General features: G+C 37.0%; 1 protein-coding gene and 1 pseudogene across 2 annotated transcripts in view; both read left to right on the top strand.

Moving 5' to 3' along the window:
- Window positions 1-16,045, top strand: part of CORIN (corin, serine peptidase) — a 251,745-nt gene that overhangs the window by 75,500 nt on the left and 160,200 nt on the right. Inside the window, exon 4 of the mRNA XM_080796927.1 lies at window positions 698-905. Coding sequence (XP_080653053.1) covers window positions 698-905 — 208 coding nt within the window. The remainder of the gene's footprint in view (window positions 1-697; window positions 906-16,045) is intronic.
- Window positions 1,226-12,965, top strand: LOC308339015 (small ribosomal subunit protein eS4-like; annotated as a pseudogene). The gene is made up of 2 exons: window positions 1,226-1,353; window positions 12,203-12,965. The product of its transcript is annotated as a small ribosomal subunit protein eS4-like (transcript).

Here is a 16,045-nt window from a genome sequence, read left to right as displayed (position 1 = left end):
ATTTGCTATTTTTATTTATTACAAGCACCATTCTATGTGACTGAATTATCTTCTAAAACCTCTCTCATGCAGCTAAGTATTCTGTTGTTTGAGTTTCAAAGTGTTTTAAACCAATTCCTATCAGTGAATGTTTAGGTGATTTGTATCTTTTAAAAACCATAAACTGTGTGGAGATGATGATCCCTGTAAATAAATGTATATTCACAATCATTATTTTCTTAGGATATTTTTAGAAATTTTACAGTGCAAAAGAATATGCATTTAAGCATATATATATATATATATATATATATTCAGATTTATTACTTTTATTACCTAGGCAGGGCAGTGTTATATAGATAGATAGATAGATAGATAGATAGATAGATAGATAGATAGATCGATCATTGTTTTACCTAGCTGCGATCCAAAATAGTATTTGCCAACTTATGAGCCAAGTATGAGAGTGTATTTTTCTCTATATTTGCTCAGGACACAGACACTATTCCTTTGTGAGTATTAGTAGCTTTATTTCATTGTCATAAGCACAGGCACACACACGCTGATTTGTACATCTGTGTGTATCAGATTTTATATCTAAAAGCACTCTTACAGAATATTTTATCTTATGAATGTGTCAGTCTGTTATATTGAATGAGTATGTAAACATATAATTCTGATGTATCTGCTCCTAAATGTAATTATCTTGACTTCCCAGGTGCCTGTGTGAACATCACCCACAGCCAGTGTCAGATGCTGCCCTACCAAACCACGCTAACACCCCTCTTCTCAATTGTCAAAAACATGGAAGTGGAGAAGTTCCTCAAGTTCTTCATGTACCTCCATCGCCTCAGCTGCTATCAACATATCATGCTTTTCGGCTGTAGCCTCGCCTTCCCCGAGTGTGTTGGTGATGGTGATGACAGGTATTTTGGAATCAAAATCATCCCATGATAAGAGTCAGTTGTCGCAGAGGTGCCTGAGAGGAATGAAATCATCCTGGGCTACCGCTGTTTATTTTTGTTCAAGGAGAAAATATCCCATACCAGTCATAGCCAGTTGTAATTCTTTTAAACTGGAATTTTTTTGTGAAAACCTGGAATGCTTTTATTTCTGGGGAGCAATTATTCTGGATGTGAGATGGAGGCAGTCAGTGGGGTAGCTGCTGCGGTGAGGGTCTGGCAGAAGACAGCACACCCGAAGGGGTGACTGAAAAGAGTTTATTTAAGAGAAGATTTATAGAGGTATGGACAGGTTAGGAGACCGAATCAATGATGGGAGGCACCAGAGTCTCATGAAGGGATGCATTTCCACCATGCAAGACGTGGAGGGGGAAAAGGGCAGACAGCCAGGTGGCGAGAGGTGTAGCTATGGGTAAGGGGTCTTCCAACCAGCCAAGTCCTGTAAGCCTAGGCCGAGGAGCCCATCCACTGCGAGCCACCCTGTAAGCACTGCAGGAGAGAGAAGACATAAATCCTCTGACCTCACTCTACTCCTGCCCTCCCATCTGCCAGGGCCTCCCACCATCTGATTTTACCAATAGCCACTGGGCAAGGATGTGTTATTGATGGGAACACAATAGGTGAGATCCAAAATCTCATCCAAATATTACTGGGTCCAAAATCCCAAATCTCATCCTCTGAAACAGGTATAGGTGGGATGCTGAGTGGTTCTTATGGTCAACACTGGAACTCAGAATAGGGTGAGGAGGGGGAAGGGTAGATTTAGAGGGACAAACAGAGAAGGCCTAGTATAATATCAAATACAGTTGGAAAGAATTTTCTTGGTTTGGGTGGGAAAAGGAACATGTGAGTGAATGTGCTTATGGATGTGTCTTGTAAGCTTTTTTTTTTTTTGGAGATAAAATTGACATACAGCGTTTTATCGGTTTCAGGTGTACCACATAATAATTCAATATTTTGATATATTTCCAAATGATCATCACAATAAGTCTAATTAACATCCATCACCACACATAGCTGTAAATTTTCTTTTTCTTGTAATAAGAACTTTTAAAATCAACTCTCTTAGCAACTTCTGAATGTACAATATAGTCACCATATTGTATATTACATCTCCATGAATTAGCTTATAACTGGAAGTTTGTACTTTTTGAACATCATCACCTTATTGAAATAACATAATTTCAATATTGTATTATTATACTGAAATAATAATTTTCAATAAGAGTAAATCAATGAAAAGTATGTTATGGAATTTTTAAGTTTACTAAGTATACATTTAAAAAATTTCTCCAAAATGTGCATTAAGTACATAAGCACATAAAACATCAATTATTTTCTGAATTAAAATGTTACGGAGTTTTCAGAATAATAATGTTGGAATGAAATTTGTTTTCAAGTGCAGGTAGTTTCCATTTTTATTTTAATTAGTGTATAAAATATGTTTCGAACAGGATGAAGGCATTTATTGTTTTCACTGGGGAAAGCCTGCATGTCCGCAGAATAAAATCTGGGTAGAATAGAAACAGTAGATTGTTTATTGGAGAAGTAAGTAAAGAACTATGAGCAGATACTGCTTTCAGGAAAACATTTCACTAGAAAGAATCATATGCAAAGCATGCTTTCATGGTAACAAGAGATAAACAGTGGCGGTAAAACATGGTGGTTGTGATGTTTCTCTAGACCTGCTGCAACCAATTGCTACAAGCTGGTGACTTAACAGACATTTGTTCTCTCATAGTTCTAGAAACTAGAGGTCTAAAATCTGAGAGGGCTGTGCTCCCTCTGGGGGTTTTGAGGGTGTAGAAGTCATTTGCTCCCTTCGCCAGCTTCTGGTGGTTTCAGGCTTTCCTTGACCTTTGGCCATGTCACCTGACGCTCTCTCTTCATCTTCACATAGCCTTCTCTGTGTGTCTCCTTCGCTTGTGAGGACACTTGTCATTGGTCTAGGTAGCCCAAGGTGATCTGATCATCTGAACACTGATCTCAGGGTTCTTAACTTAATTATGCCCACAACGACCTTTTTCCCAAATAAGGTAATATTCACAGGTTCCAGCAATGAGGACGCAGACACATCATTTTGGGGTCCTTCCGTTCAACACGCAGCAGTGGCTGAGAAAGCAGGCTACGGAGCCATGTGTCCCAGCCTTCTCCCCTGTAAAATGGAGATTTTACAATGCAAAGTTCACGTGAGGATCAAATGACAGAGGGTACCTGGCTTTTATGAAGAGCTCAAGCAATGTTAGCAATGGCTATCAAATCGTAGGTTGAGGAGAGGTAGTACAACTGAAATAAAGAGCATAAATAGTATTCCTGAAATATGCTAAATATTGAAAGGCTGCAAAAAAATGAGGAATACCATATGGATTAAAAGAAAATTAGGTCGAATACTCAAGGCCACTGGAGTTGGATTCTTGTTCCACTTCTTAATTTCAAACATTTTCACTTACCTCTCTTTTCTTGAATTTCTCTATGGAGTCATATGGGTCCATAAATAAAACAATGAAAGAAATCTTCCTGAAGACCCTGAATTCATTTTGGTCATCTTTCTTAATATAACTCAACCTCCACTCTCACTTAAATCAGTTGTAAAATTCTTTAAGCTTCTCATAGTCTTCAGAGCACTTTTAGGTAAAATTTGTTTTTTCTCCCGACCTGGTTCATCCTGGAAAAGTGCTCTCATGGAAGTGTTTTCCATTTTCTGTTATAATGGATGATAGTTCATAGTCACTTTTCATATATACTTTGGGGACTTACCCTATTTTTTGTTACATTTATTATTATTATTATTATTGTTACATTTATTATTATTATTTATTATTATTAACTTTATTATTTATTTATTATTTATTTATTAATTTATTAATTTTATAATTACACTTCCAGACCAGTGCTTCATGCTGTCATTTAGTGTGTGCATGGAAGCCAGAAGCTAAATTTAATAAACAAAGTAGGATCAGAAAGGTAAAAGGTATTATAGAAAATAGTTCAAATACAGTTTTCTTATACTACACTATTTTCGATCATCCATTATACTAATTTTCTCTAACTATTCAAATAATGGAAAATTGCTTATATTCCATCCTAAACAAAGTAGCTACTTAGTAATATTTAAGCTTTAGTTTAAAAAGATCTAGTGGGGGCACCTGGGTGGCTCGGTGGGTTAAGCGTCTGCCTTTGGCTCATGTCCATGATCCCAGGGTCCTAGGTTAGAACCTGACATCAGGCTCCTTTCTTCAGTGAGGAGCCTGTTTCTCCCTCTCCTTCTGCCTGCTGCTCCCCTTACTTGTGCTCTCTATCTCTGTGTCAAATAAATAAATAAAATATTTAAAATAAATAAATAAAAATTAAAAAGATCTAGTGGGATATATAAATAGTATGGTTTTTTACCTGCCCATTTGAGACCTCAAGTGCTCATTAACTACATTTTATAACAATAAATGTTAACCATTTTTAGTTAGATGAGGGTTGCTATTAATAAGTATGTGTATCATGGACTATAACACAGGCTAACTGAAGTAGTACATGATTTATATGGATTCAATGAAATTTATCTCAAACTATAGAGATCTAGTTGATAAACTATTTGGATAGCCTTAAAAATATATGGGTTAGAACCAGTAGCTTGAAAATATCACTGAGTAGCTAAAGAGAAATCCATGATTCCTGAGCCAGGAGACTAACAGTGGTTTCTGGATGGCTTTTTGACACACCAGACACAATTAAGGTCTCTGGAAGAGAAGACCGGTATAACAGCCACATGCTTTTGATATCTAATTACCACTTATACCGAAGTTGTTTAAATAATGGGCCTATAACATTATCAAAACTGAAAAGGGGTCAGTTTGGCTTGCAAGATCTAGTTTTGCTTCTAGAAGACACCCAGGAGACCTGCTAATGTGGAATGACAGTTAACCCACTCGTGTCTTCTAATACTTTGCAGAGAAACCAGCGCTCAGGAGATGAGTCCTTAACATTAAAAACTTGACATGTTTGCTGTTGATTTTTTTTCCCCCTCTGGACTATTGATTTTTCACTAGGTCCTTCACAGAAATTCTTAATAGCTGTGGAAATGAAATAAAAATTCTTTATTTAGCCAGATTACTGGAGATTAAAGATTATATTTCAAATCTAGGAACTACAGGACAGTTTGTAATGTACTTAATCCCTGTAGGATTGTGATAGGGATCCAACGAGTTTCTTCAAATGAGCTTCTTAAAAAATGCTATGCTTTTTCCTAAATAAGTATGTTCACTGGAAATTAGAATATTTAATCTGGCAACTACAGAGAAAGCTCTTGAGGGGCTTCTGGGTGCCTCAGTCAGTTGAGGGTTTGCCTTCAGCTCAGGGCATGGTCCCGGTGTCTTGGGATTAAGACCCACATGGGGCTCCCTGCTCAGTGGAGAGTCTACTTGTTCCTATCCCTTTATGCCTCCTGCTCGCTCTCTCTCTCTTTCTCTCTCAATCTCTCTCAAATAAATAAAATCTTTAAAAAAAAGGCATTTGAAAGTTCGGGGGTAGATGAAACCTAATTCAAACTGTAGCTCTGCCAATTGCTTTGGGCATTTTGCTTAGCCTTCAGACCCTCAGTTTACTCATCTCTATAATGAGAGAGATATTACCCCCTTCATAGGCTGCATTTGTGTGTATTAAACAGAATGATTTATATAAAGTGCCCTTACATGGACTACACTATATGGCAGAGTAAATTCCCCAATTAATAGTAACCTACTATTATTGATATAGTAGTCAATGAGGATAACTGATTTTCTGGGAGGATATAAACTTCATCACTTCTTTCAGAAATTCAAGATTTGCAATTTTCCCACCTTCTAAACCTGGTTAGTAATGTTGAGCATCATCTCGTGTGTCCATTGGCCATCCGTATGTCTTCTTTAGAAAAACATTTATTCAGGTCCTCTGCCCATTTTTTTAATTGGAATTTTTTTTTGGGGGGGGTGTAGAGTTGTGTAAGTTCTTTATATATTTGGGATATTAACCCCTTATAGATAAATAATTTGAAAATATCTTCTCCCATTCAATAAATTGCCTTTTTGTTTTGTTGACAGTTTTTTTCACTGTGTAAAAGCTTTTTATTTTGGTGTAGTCCCAATAGTTTAACTTTGCTTTTGTTTCTTTTGCTACAAGAGACATACCAAGGAAAATGTTTTGATACTATGGTTAGTATCAAAGAAATTACTTCCTATATTTTCTTCTAGGAATTTTAGGGCTTCAAATTTCACATTTAGGGCTTTAATCCAGTTTGAGTTTATTTTTTTAAAAATATTTATTTATTTATTTTAGAGAGAGAGAGAGAACGAAAGAGTGAATGAGCAAGCTTGAGTGGGGGAGGGGTAGAGGGAAAGAATCTTAAGCAGACTCCCCACTGAGTGCAGAGCCCAATGTGGGCCTCAATCTCATGACCCCAAGATCCTGACCTAAGCTGAAACCAAGAGTTGGATGTTTAACTAATTGAGCCACCCAGGTACCCCAGAGATGATAAAAGAAAGTGGTCCAGTTTCATTCTTTTGCATACAGCTGTACAGTTTTCTCAACACCATTTGTTCAAGAGACTGTCTTTTCCTCATAGTGTATTCTTGTCTGCTTAGTCATAGACTAATTGACCATAAAATTGTGGGTTTATTTCTCTCTGTTCTGTTTCATTGATCTATGTGTCTATTTTTTGCCTGGTACCATACTATTTTGAGTACCATAGCTTTGTAGTTTATCTTGGAGTCTGGGATTGTGATACCTCTAGCTTTGTTCTTATTTCTCGAAATTGCTTTGGCTATTTGAGGTCTTTTGTGGCTCAATATAAATTTTAGTATTGTTTGATCCAGTTCTGCAAGAAGTGTCTTGGTATTTTGGTAGGGACTGTATTGCTCTGGGTAGTATGGACATTTAACAATATTAATTCTTCCAATCCATGAGCATGGGATGTCTTTCCATTTGCTTGTGTCATCTTCAAATCTTTCATCTGTGTTTTATAGTTTTCAGAGTACAGGTCTTCCACCTCCTTAGTTAAGTGTATTCTGAGGCATTTTATTATTTTTGGAGCAAATATAAATAAAATTGTTTTCTTGATTGCTCTTTCTGCTACTTTGTTATTAGTGTAGAGTGACATTACTGATTTCTTTAACTTTTCTGCCTTCACATTACTTAAATAGTTTTTTGATGGACTCTAGGATTTTCCATATATAGTATATCATCTGCAAATAGCAGCAGCTTAACTTCTTCCTTACCAATATGGGTGCCTCTTATTTCTTTTTCTTTTCTGATTGCTGTGGCAGGGACTTCCAGTATTATGTTTAACAAAAGAGTGAGAGTGAACATCCTTATCTTGTTCCTGATTTTATAGGAAAAACTTTCAGTTTTTTATCATTGAGTATGATGTTGGCAGTGGGTTTTTTACATATGGCCTTTATTATGTTGAGGTATGTTTCCTCTAAACCCACTTTGTTCATAGTTGAAATTTAGATGTTGAATATTGTTCAATGCTTTTCCACATCTACTGAGATGATCCTATGATTTTTATTTTTGTTTTGTTGATACAGTGTATAATATCGATTGATTTGCAGATCAACTGAACTATCTTTGTATCCCTAGAAAAAATTCCACTTCAACATGGTAAATGGTCCTTCTAATGTATTATCGCATGTGGTTTTCTAATATTTCAATTGAAGATCTTTGTATCTATGTTCATCAGCAATATTGGCCTATAGTTTTGGTGTTTTGTTTTGTTTTTTTGTATAGTGTCTTTGATTTTTGCTTCTAAGATTTTGATAATAAATCAAGGTTGGAATTCTGCTATGTTGCTAACTTCCATTCACTTTATGTTCATCTTTTAAGCTTTTGCTTTTGTTAAAATCTTGATAGGTAAATAAATATTCTAGGCCAAATTTTGTTCCAGTCCCTAGGGAAGAAGAAAAAATGCTAAAAGAAACAAATGATATTAAAAATTGCCTTTTGGAAGGCACAATTTTCTCATGTCTCATAAATGCCCTAGGCTTCCTTTTAGAAGCAGCAGAGTTTCCTAGGGAAAAAGTGAGCCCATACTCCAATCCCCATTATTTAAAGTTACAGTAAAAATTCCTTGTCATTTCAATACACAGATGATATGGTCTTCCTATTCTGACTCCTTCATATTACTATAGATGGCCATATAACTGATATGACCTCTAGGTGAATAATCAAGATGGTTACCAAAATTATTACTGGAATGATTAAAAAATATTTGCTATAGTAGAATTCTAAAACATCTCCCCCATCATCCAGTTTATACTCACAGTTTCTACTACTGCACAGCATTGTATTCCCACACCATTCCTGAATTAAATTTTACCGACAGTGTTTTAATAAGAGAGTAAAATTTATCTGCTTCTAATGTAATTTTGGAGGGCTCACTCTGTTCTTAAATGTGTTATTTTATAAGACAGCATAGGCCAATCTCCTGCATAAATGCAAGCCTGAAATCATCTTAAAAGCTAATTGGAAAATATAGTTTGCTTTAAAACAATTTTTTGAAATAATCATTCATTATACCAAGTCAGCATAGGCTTATTTTATTATCTTTTTCTAAGTGAAGAATAATTATATACTGTTAATTTATTTTACTAGAGATTTTATCTACGTCCCAAGAACTCTGTTGTGTCACATTTGGGAATGAATGGAAACATTACAGAATTAACATTTTTTTCAAAATTATAATTTTAAAAATTTATATAGGTCAGTAGTCAAATAAATAAAGAAGAGCTTTGTTGCTATTACCAAATAAATATTCTGAAAGCCATTTGCCACCTCCTTCCCTGAGTTTATCAACGAACTGGGAAGCAGCAGGCTTTGTTAGCTAAACTAGTGCTGACTACTACATGGCTGTTGAGATAGTCAATTGCATGACTGTTTCCTTTTCAATGTCAGTTAATCTAGTCTAGTATGCAATACTAATCTAGCTGTTAATCTAGTCTGCTTTTGGTAATATGCATAAAATATTAAATGATAAGTAACTTCATTTTATGAGCAAAAATAGCACCAAGTGTGGGTAAGATATAGTCAGATGACTCATATTACTTTTATTTTACAAAGACATAAAGCTAGAGAACCAGGTCATGACAGCTCAGCTCTTTCTGACAATGCCCTGTCCCATCACTGTCAGTGTCTCAAGCACACACATTTTATCAAGTTCAGTGGAGTCATTTGTTTACTTTTCTCCTCAATAATTCATTGGTATTATGTGGATGTGACTAGAATGTAGATTTAATATTTCTGGTTCAATTCATTTGAAGATCCATATGTAAGGCATCATTATATGATGTACAAAAAATCAAAACAGCTGCAAAAATAATTTAACAATTGCAAGTTTCTTCTGTGATTTGTTAATCCTCTATCTCATGGGCCCTGGTAGTTTGCCAAGTATTCATGAGAATCAGGATTGTGTTGATTACAAGTTGTGTGGAATTTTATATTCCCTTTCAGGGGTGGTTGTGTGGTTTTACATTATTCACACTCATCTTAATTCAAGCTGTGTTTATCTATTGGTATTTCCTTGTTTTTCTATTTTAAGGGTGACCCCCTACTATTAGCATATAAACAAGACACTTAATCTGTAGAGTTTTCATCCATAACAATTTTACTGACATTTTCCTCTTACATGAGAATTATTTCAAGATTGAACAGCATGTGTAAAATTTGTTGACCTAATGGGGAAGGAAATCACAGGAGCAGGGCCAGCATGAGCTCTTGTATAATCCATATAAGTTGAGAGCTGGGTAGTGATGGTTCTGCTCCCAACTTTGCTGACAGCTTTATTCCAAGCAGGCCACTGAATTAGCCCCTGCATGTGATTCCTTTATTTTGTCAACAAATATTTGCTGACTGTTCATACTAGGTATAAGGCCACAAACAAAATGAGAACCTTGACCTCATAGAACTTCTATTACATTGAAGGGAAACAAGAAAATAAATAGGTAACAAATAAAAAAATTAAAATAAATACATAGTAGTATATCAGACAGTGATGAGTGCAATGGAAAAAAATGTAGCAAGGAGTTGGAGAGCATTGGGAGAGTGGGGGTGTGATGGCAAGAGGCGCAGTTCTCAGCAAAGTGCTGTTCAGCGAAACATCACCGAGATCTGTGAGGATATAAGAATCCAGGAGATGAGGGAGACCTGGACATCTCTTGGTGTTTCCAATTTATTTATGCCTTTAGCAAGCATTTATTGGCACCTACAATGTGCCAGGTGCATAGTTTGATGCTGGGGATGTAGAGGTGAATAAATATGCCTTCAAGGAACTCAGCATAATAGAGGATGAGACATGAAAATAATTAAATTGTTGTACAGTGTGATCAGTTTACAAATTGTGGGGGTAGCAGAGACACAGAGGAAGAACTCTTTCCGTGTGGTATTATTAGAGAAGTCTACTCCCAGTGAGGAGGTAACAGCAAATTGATTTTAGAGGATGAATAGAAGTTTGGCCTGTAGAGAAGGTGGAATAGGAAAGCATCTCAGGTAGAGTAACATACTACATCTAGCATACATTAGGGGAATGACAACTAGTTTAATTTTATTTATTTATTTATTTATTTATTAAGATTTTATTTATTTATTTGACAGACAGAGATCACAAGTAGGCAGAGAGGCAGGCAGAGAGAGGGGAAGGGAAGCAGGCTCCCTGCCAAGCAGAGAGCCCGATGTGGAGCTCGATCCCAGGACCCTGAGATCATGACCTGAGCTGAAGGCAGAGGCTTAACCCACTGAGCTACCCAGGCGCCCCAACTAGTTTAATTTTAGTAGGATATAAAATGGGGAGAGAAAAAACATATTTTGGGGAATTTTAAGAAGTAAAAGTAGCAGTACCTCGTGATTAATTGCATATGAGTGCTGAGGTTGAGTGTGAGGCAAAGGTTTTTGGGCGTGGGACTTGGGTAGATAATATTACCACCAAGAAGATCATGTATATCCAAGGAGGAGTGGGGGCTGTGGTGGTGGTAGGAACCGGGGTTGCATTAATATTGACCTCATGTCTTTATCTGGTTCAAGAAGTGCATGACAACACTATTCCTTTCAGAGGAGTTAAGAACATTTTTTTCTTCTGTAAGAGATGACATGAGTTATACTTTCATCAAGTGGTTTGCTAGTAAACTGACTCGCTGAAAAAACCAAACTGCCGACTTCTGCATGGGTTGCCTGCATTTCCCTATGAGAATCTATAACTCCTACCAGCCTTCTCCGTAGGGCTTTCTCTAAGTTCCAATAACTAACTGCTCCTTGCCTTGTTCCTTAACATTGGGTGCTAACAGAACCTGTCCCAGCATAGTACACTACTCCTTGCTGGTTTTTCTAAACCCTGCCAGCCCCTTTGTTCAGTGGTCCTTTCATTCAACGCTCTGCAGGGATCTTACTTTGGCATGTCATTTCTTTCCTGCTGGAACCATAGCTATTACATATGAAAAATAAGACAGATATAGTCCTTCTTTTAGCAGAGCTTCAGACCCCCTGAACTCCCTGACATTTCCCATTATTTCTCTTCTGATGTGGAACAATGACGTACAAACATTCTCTTGTACACTTTTCCATCTCCATGTCTAGTGAAGATGGAAACCAAAGAAACCTCTTTCCTACCTCTGTCATACCCCATCTAAACCACAGCTCTTATGGTCTCTTGAGGAGAACAAAATGTCCTGGCATAGGAAGTTGATACTGTTGGTCCATCAAAGAGAAAACAAGCCAGCTGTTACTTTTGTGTTTTCCAGCAGTGGTGATGAAGTCATGCTCCTTGTCATTTGTAGATTTATTCCTGTGTTACCTGTGGCTCATGTTTATGAAAGTAGGCCAGCTAGGTGACACATTTTGGAACACTGGGCTGGAGTCATAGTATCTGACTATGAGATCTTTCTTGTCTTTAGGTTTTAGTTTCTTCACAAGGCAAAAGGAGGAAATAGGTATCAATTAACTTGCAAGACTTTTCCAGCATTAACATTCTTTTCATGACAAATGTCTGCAGCTCTGGGAGCTGCCTGTGACGATGACTTTGTGAGCATTGTCCACTGAACAGCTCAGCCTAACAAAGAAAATTTAGGAATGTGTTTTTTTAAAAATGATTGTATGAGTTTTGTTAATGAATACATCTAACTCCGTAGTATATTTCTGACCAAGTGATGTATCAAAGAAAAATGTATTTAGTTACCTACTGCTGCTTAACAAATTACCACAAATTTCATAGCTTACAATAGTGCACATCTAGCTCTTCCTGTGTTTAGCAGAGCCACAGTTCATGGTCCCAAGAAGCATCCAAAGCACAGGTTGCTGGATAAACTGAGTGGGTGTGTTTGCCCCTCGTCCATCAACTGGTCTCCATAAGCTGAAAGAATGTCTCTCTCTCATCATTTCCTTAAGGAATAGACCTAAGTATGCCTTAACAGGAGATGAAGTAAAGAAGATCTGTATACAGCATTTATACAGCCCATATTGATATATAACCTATCCTGCTGGTTTTATGGAAGTCATCAGCATTGACAAGACTGGGAAGAATTTCCATTTGATCTGTGACACCAAGGGTTGCTTTGCTATTCATAGGATTACACCAGAGGAGGCTAAGTATAAATTGTGTAAAGTGAGAAAGATTTTTGCGGGTTGTGGGGGAAGGAAAACCTCATCTGGTGACCTGTGATGTTTGCATTACCCACTATCCTGAACCTCTCCCTTATCAAGGTGAATGACACCGTTCAGACTGATTTGGAAAGATTACTAATTTCATCAAGTTTGACACTGTTAATCTGTTAGACCAGAGGTGCTAACCTGGGAAAAATTGGTGTGATCACCAACAGAGAGAGACACCCTGGTTCTTTTGATGTAGTTCATGTGGAAGATGCCAATAGCATCATATTTGCCCCTCAGCTCTCCAACATTTTTGTTGTTGACAAAGACAGCAAACCATCGATTTCTCTTCCCTGTGGAAAGAGTATCTGCCTCACCATTGCTGAAGAGAGAGACAAGAGACTACTGGCCAAACAGAGCAGTGGATAAAGAGTCTCTAGGTGACATGATTGGAAGTCTTTATACTTAATTAAAGATAATACAGCATGATTAAATAAACAAACAAACAAACAAATAAATGAAACCATACACATCTATTATCCCATACTTTCTGTGGATCTTCAATCTGGGAATGACTTGTATTGTTCCTCTGCTTTAGGGTCTGTCGTATGGGTACAGTCAAGGTATTAGCCAGAGCTGGGGGCTTATCTGAAACGTGTTAGAAGAATTTTAGTTCCTCAAGAATTGTTGGATTGAGGGTCTGTTTCTAGCTGGCTGTTGGCCAGATGCTACTCTTAAGCCCTTGCCATCATGCGGGTCCCACAATATGGCAACTTGCATCATCAAATCTAATAAGGAAGAGAGTCTGCTGGCAATGGAGAAGTCATAATTTTATGTACCCTAATGATGGATGTGGTATTCCATTACCTTGTATTGGTTGCAAGCGAGTCTCTAGGCTTACTGATATTCAAGGGGAAGGTGGGGCTTACAACAGAGCATGAACATCAGGAGGTGGGGGGTCATTGAGACCATGTTAGAGTCTGCCTGCCACAGATTCTTTTTTACTTTTTTTAATGGTAAAAGAATTTAAAATCCTAAGCTCTTCTAATATATTTTAAGTTTAGTTTATGTGCCAAAAATAAAAAGTGACAGCTAAATGCAGTGTGAGATTCTGAATGGAGATCTTAGGAATATTTGAATTACTTGTTCAGTAATTTTAACATTATGTCTTTATTAGAACCTTTTTTGCAGATAACATTTATAATTTTGGGGAAAAATAGGATGTTGGTCAAAGAGCTCAGTAAAGACAAAAAAAAACCTGTAAATTTTTTTGTAAATAAAGCAAACAATTTTAGTAGATAAATTCACTAAAAATTGTATAGGTATATACAATAGAATATTACTCTGCCATCAAAAAGAATGATATCTTGCCATTTGCAATGATGTGGGTGGAACTAGAGGGTACTAGGCTAAGCAAAATAAGTCAATCAGTAAAAGAAAAATACTGTATGATTTCTTTCACTCATATGTGGAATTTAAGAAACAAAGCAGTTGAACATAGAGGGAGGGAAAGAAAAATAAAATAAGATAAAAATCAAAGAGGGAGTCAAATTGTAAGAGACTCTTAACTCTAGTGAAAAAACTGGGGTTGTTAGAAGGGAGGTGGGTGAGGGATGGGGTAACTGGGTGATGGGCATTAAAGAGGGCACTTGATGGAATGAGCCCCGGGTGTTATATGCAATGGATGAGTCACAAAATTATACCCCTGAAACTAATAATACAGTATATGTTAACTAAATTGAATTTAAATAAAAATTTTTAAGAAGTCACATAGGTAAAATCTACCACTCTTTTTGGTTGGTTATTTTAGAATGTCCTTTCTGGTGAAAATACCATAAAAGCTTCACTATCATTGTATACTAGAATTATTTATATATCTATTTATGTGTATTTGTTTCAACAAATACAAAGATGATGTTACAGTACTCTATTTGAACTTCCATTGAAATGTGTTAGGAACTTCTAACACCAAATGCACTTCACACATCAATTTAAAATAATCACCAGTTCTAAAATAGTATTCTGATAGCTGAATCCAACTCTTTCCTTGTGCAGAGCACTGTTTTCAGATGTCAGTCAGCTTGCTGCTTGGATATACTCATGTTCCAAAATAGTGTGGTCTGTTTCACCGCACTGTTCCATGTGATGAAAAGCCAAATACTTCAACCCCTCATAGGCAGTTGGATTTCATGCAAAGCAAGAACAAATGGCTCCTCGTTTCACTCACTGTTTGAAAGGGCTGCTTGTTATAAATACTCTATCACTATTTCACATGTCCTGGTCCAGCAATTTGAAGCTTATGGGTCTCGGTAGGTTACACCTCTTATGAGAGCTATTTGGAAACACTCTAGTAGACATTTTTCTTAGGTCCTATTTTTAGAATGGAAGGCCTAATGGTATTTTAATGTCTCTATATATTCCCAGAACAAATCTCAAGAAAAATGTCTGTTACCTTTTGAAATTTAGCAAAGCTGGTAGGATTATCACAGCTCCTCTGAGAAGTACTGTGTTAAAGAATGAATCTTGATTTACGGAATGTTACTGGTTAAAGAACCAAGGAAAATCAGCTCTTTCGAACCCCTCACTTTTCAAATGAGGAAAGTGTGAGTCTTGCTTTGAGTGAACTGTTGGCCCAAGATTAGACAGTGAGGAGTATGGGAGTTTTAGAATGGTAGACTTATGTTTTCCTGCAGAAGATGTCCATGGTAAGAGTCAATGGAAGTTAGTTTCTGAGATAAGATTCAGGTTTAGAACATGAAAATTGTTTACTGGGCCCTCGTGTGAAACTTTATTATTCTTACAGAAGATTCTGAGAAAAGATGTAGATGTATGAACCCAAAAATATATGGGTTCATAAGTGAGGAAAGGTCCAGAAACCTCTTGGGAGAATTGGGCCCTGTGTGTAGACAGCTTCTCAAGGATCTTCCCCTGCACCCTCCCACCCCCGCTGACTATGTTAGATGAATATTTCCCCTGTAATGGCACTTGGCATTCCATCAATTAGAGATTCCTTTGCTCCAGCAAATAATCTTCTAATGATGCAAAAACCTTTGGGAGGGTTAAGTGTCCATCTGTTATTATGAATTACTCTGTGTTATTTTCATCTTTCTTTTTCTTTGGCAACCTAATTGAGATCTGATCACTTGGGGAATGTAGTGTTGATTATAGGAAGGGAAGAAAATGTTTATGAGCTAGGAACACTCTGGTAGAGATGGCCCATCTAAGTGGAGTTGCTGGAGTGGGGGTGGCCGGGATGGTGTCAGAAACTGGGACCCAGGTCAGGGACTAGAAGGCGAAGGAAGAATGCCGAAAACAAATCCAGATTGCTTGTAGCTTTACTCTGGGCTGTCTCACATGTAGAAAAAAAAAAGAGAGAGAGAGAAAGAAATGACTTTATCCTTTCTTGGTGTTCCTTAGCCCATTTGGCAAATACTGATTCATTGCTGGTTAAGTAGGAGTTTGTGGAATGAAGGGAGAACCCAACCTTGTGTATACAGTTGGTCCACTCA

This window comes from Martes martes (assembly GCF_963455335.1).
Source record: "Martes martes genome assembly, chromosome: 2".
Classification (NCBI taxonomy): domain Eukaryota; kingdom Metazoa; phylum Chordata; class Mammalia; order Carnivora; family Mustelidae; genus Martes; species Martes martes.
Note: the sequence above shows the minus strand (reverse complement) of the source record. Positions and strands in the feature narration are given on the sequence as shown.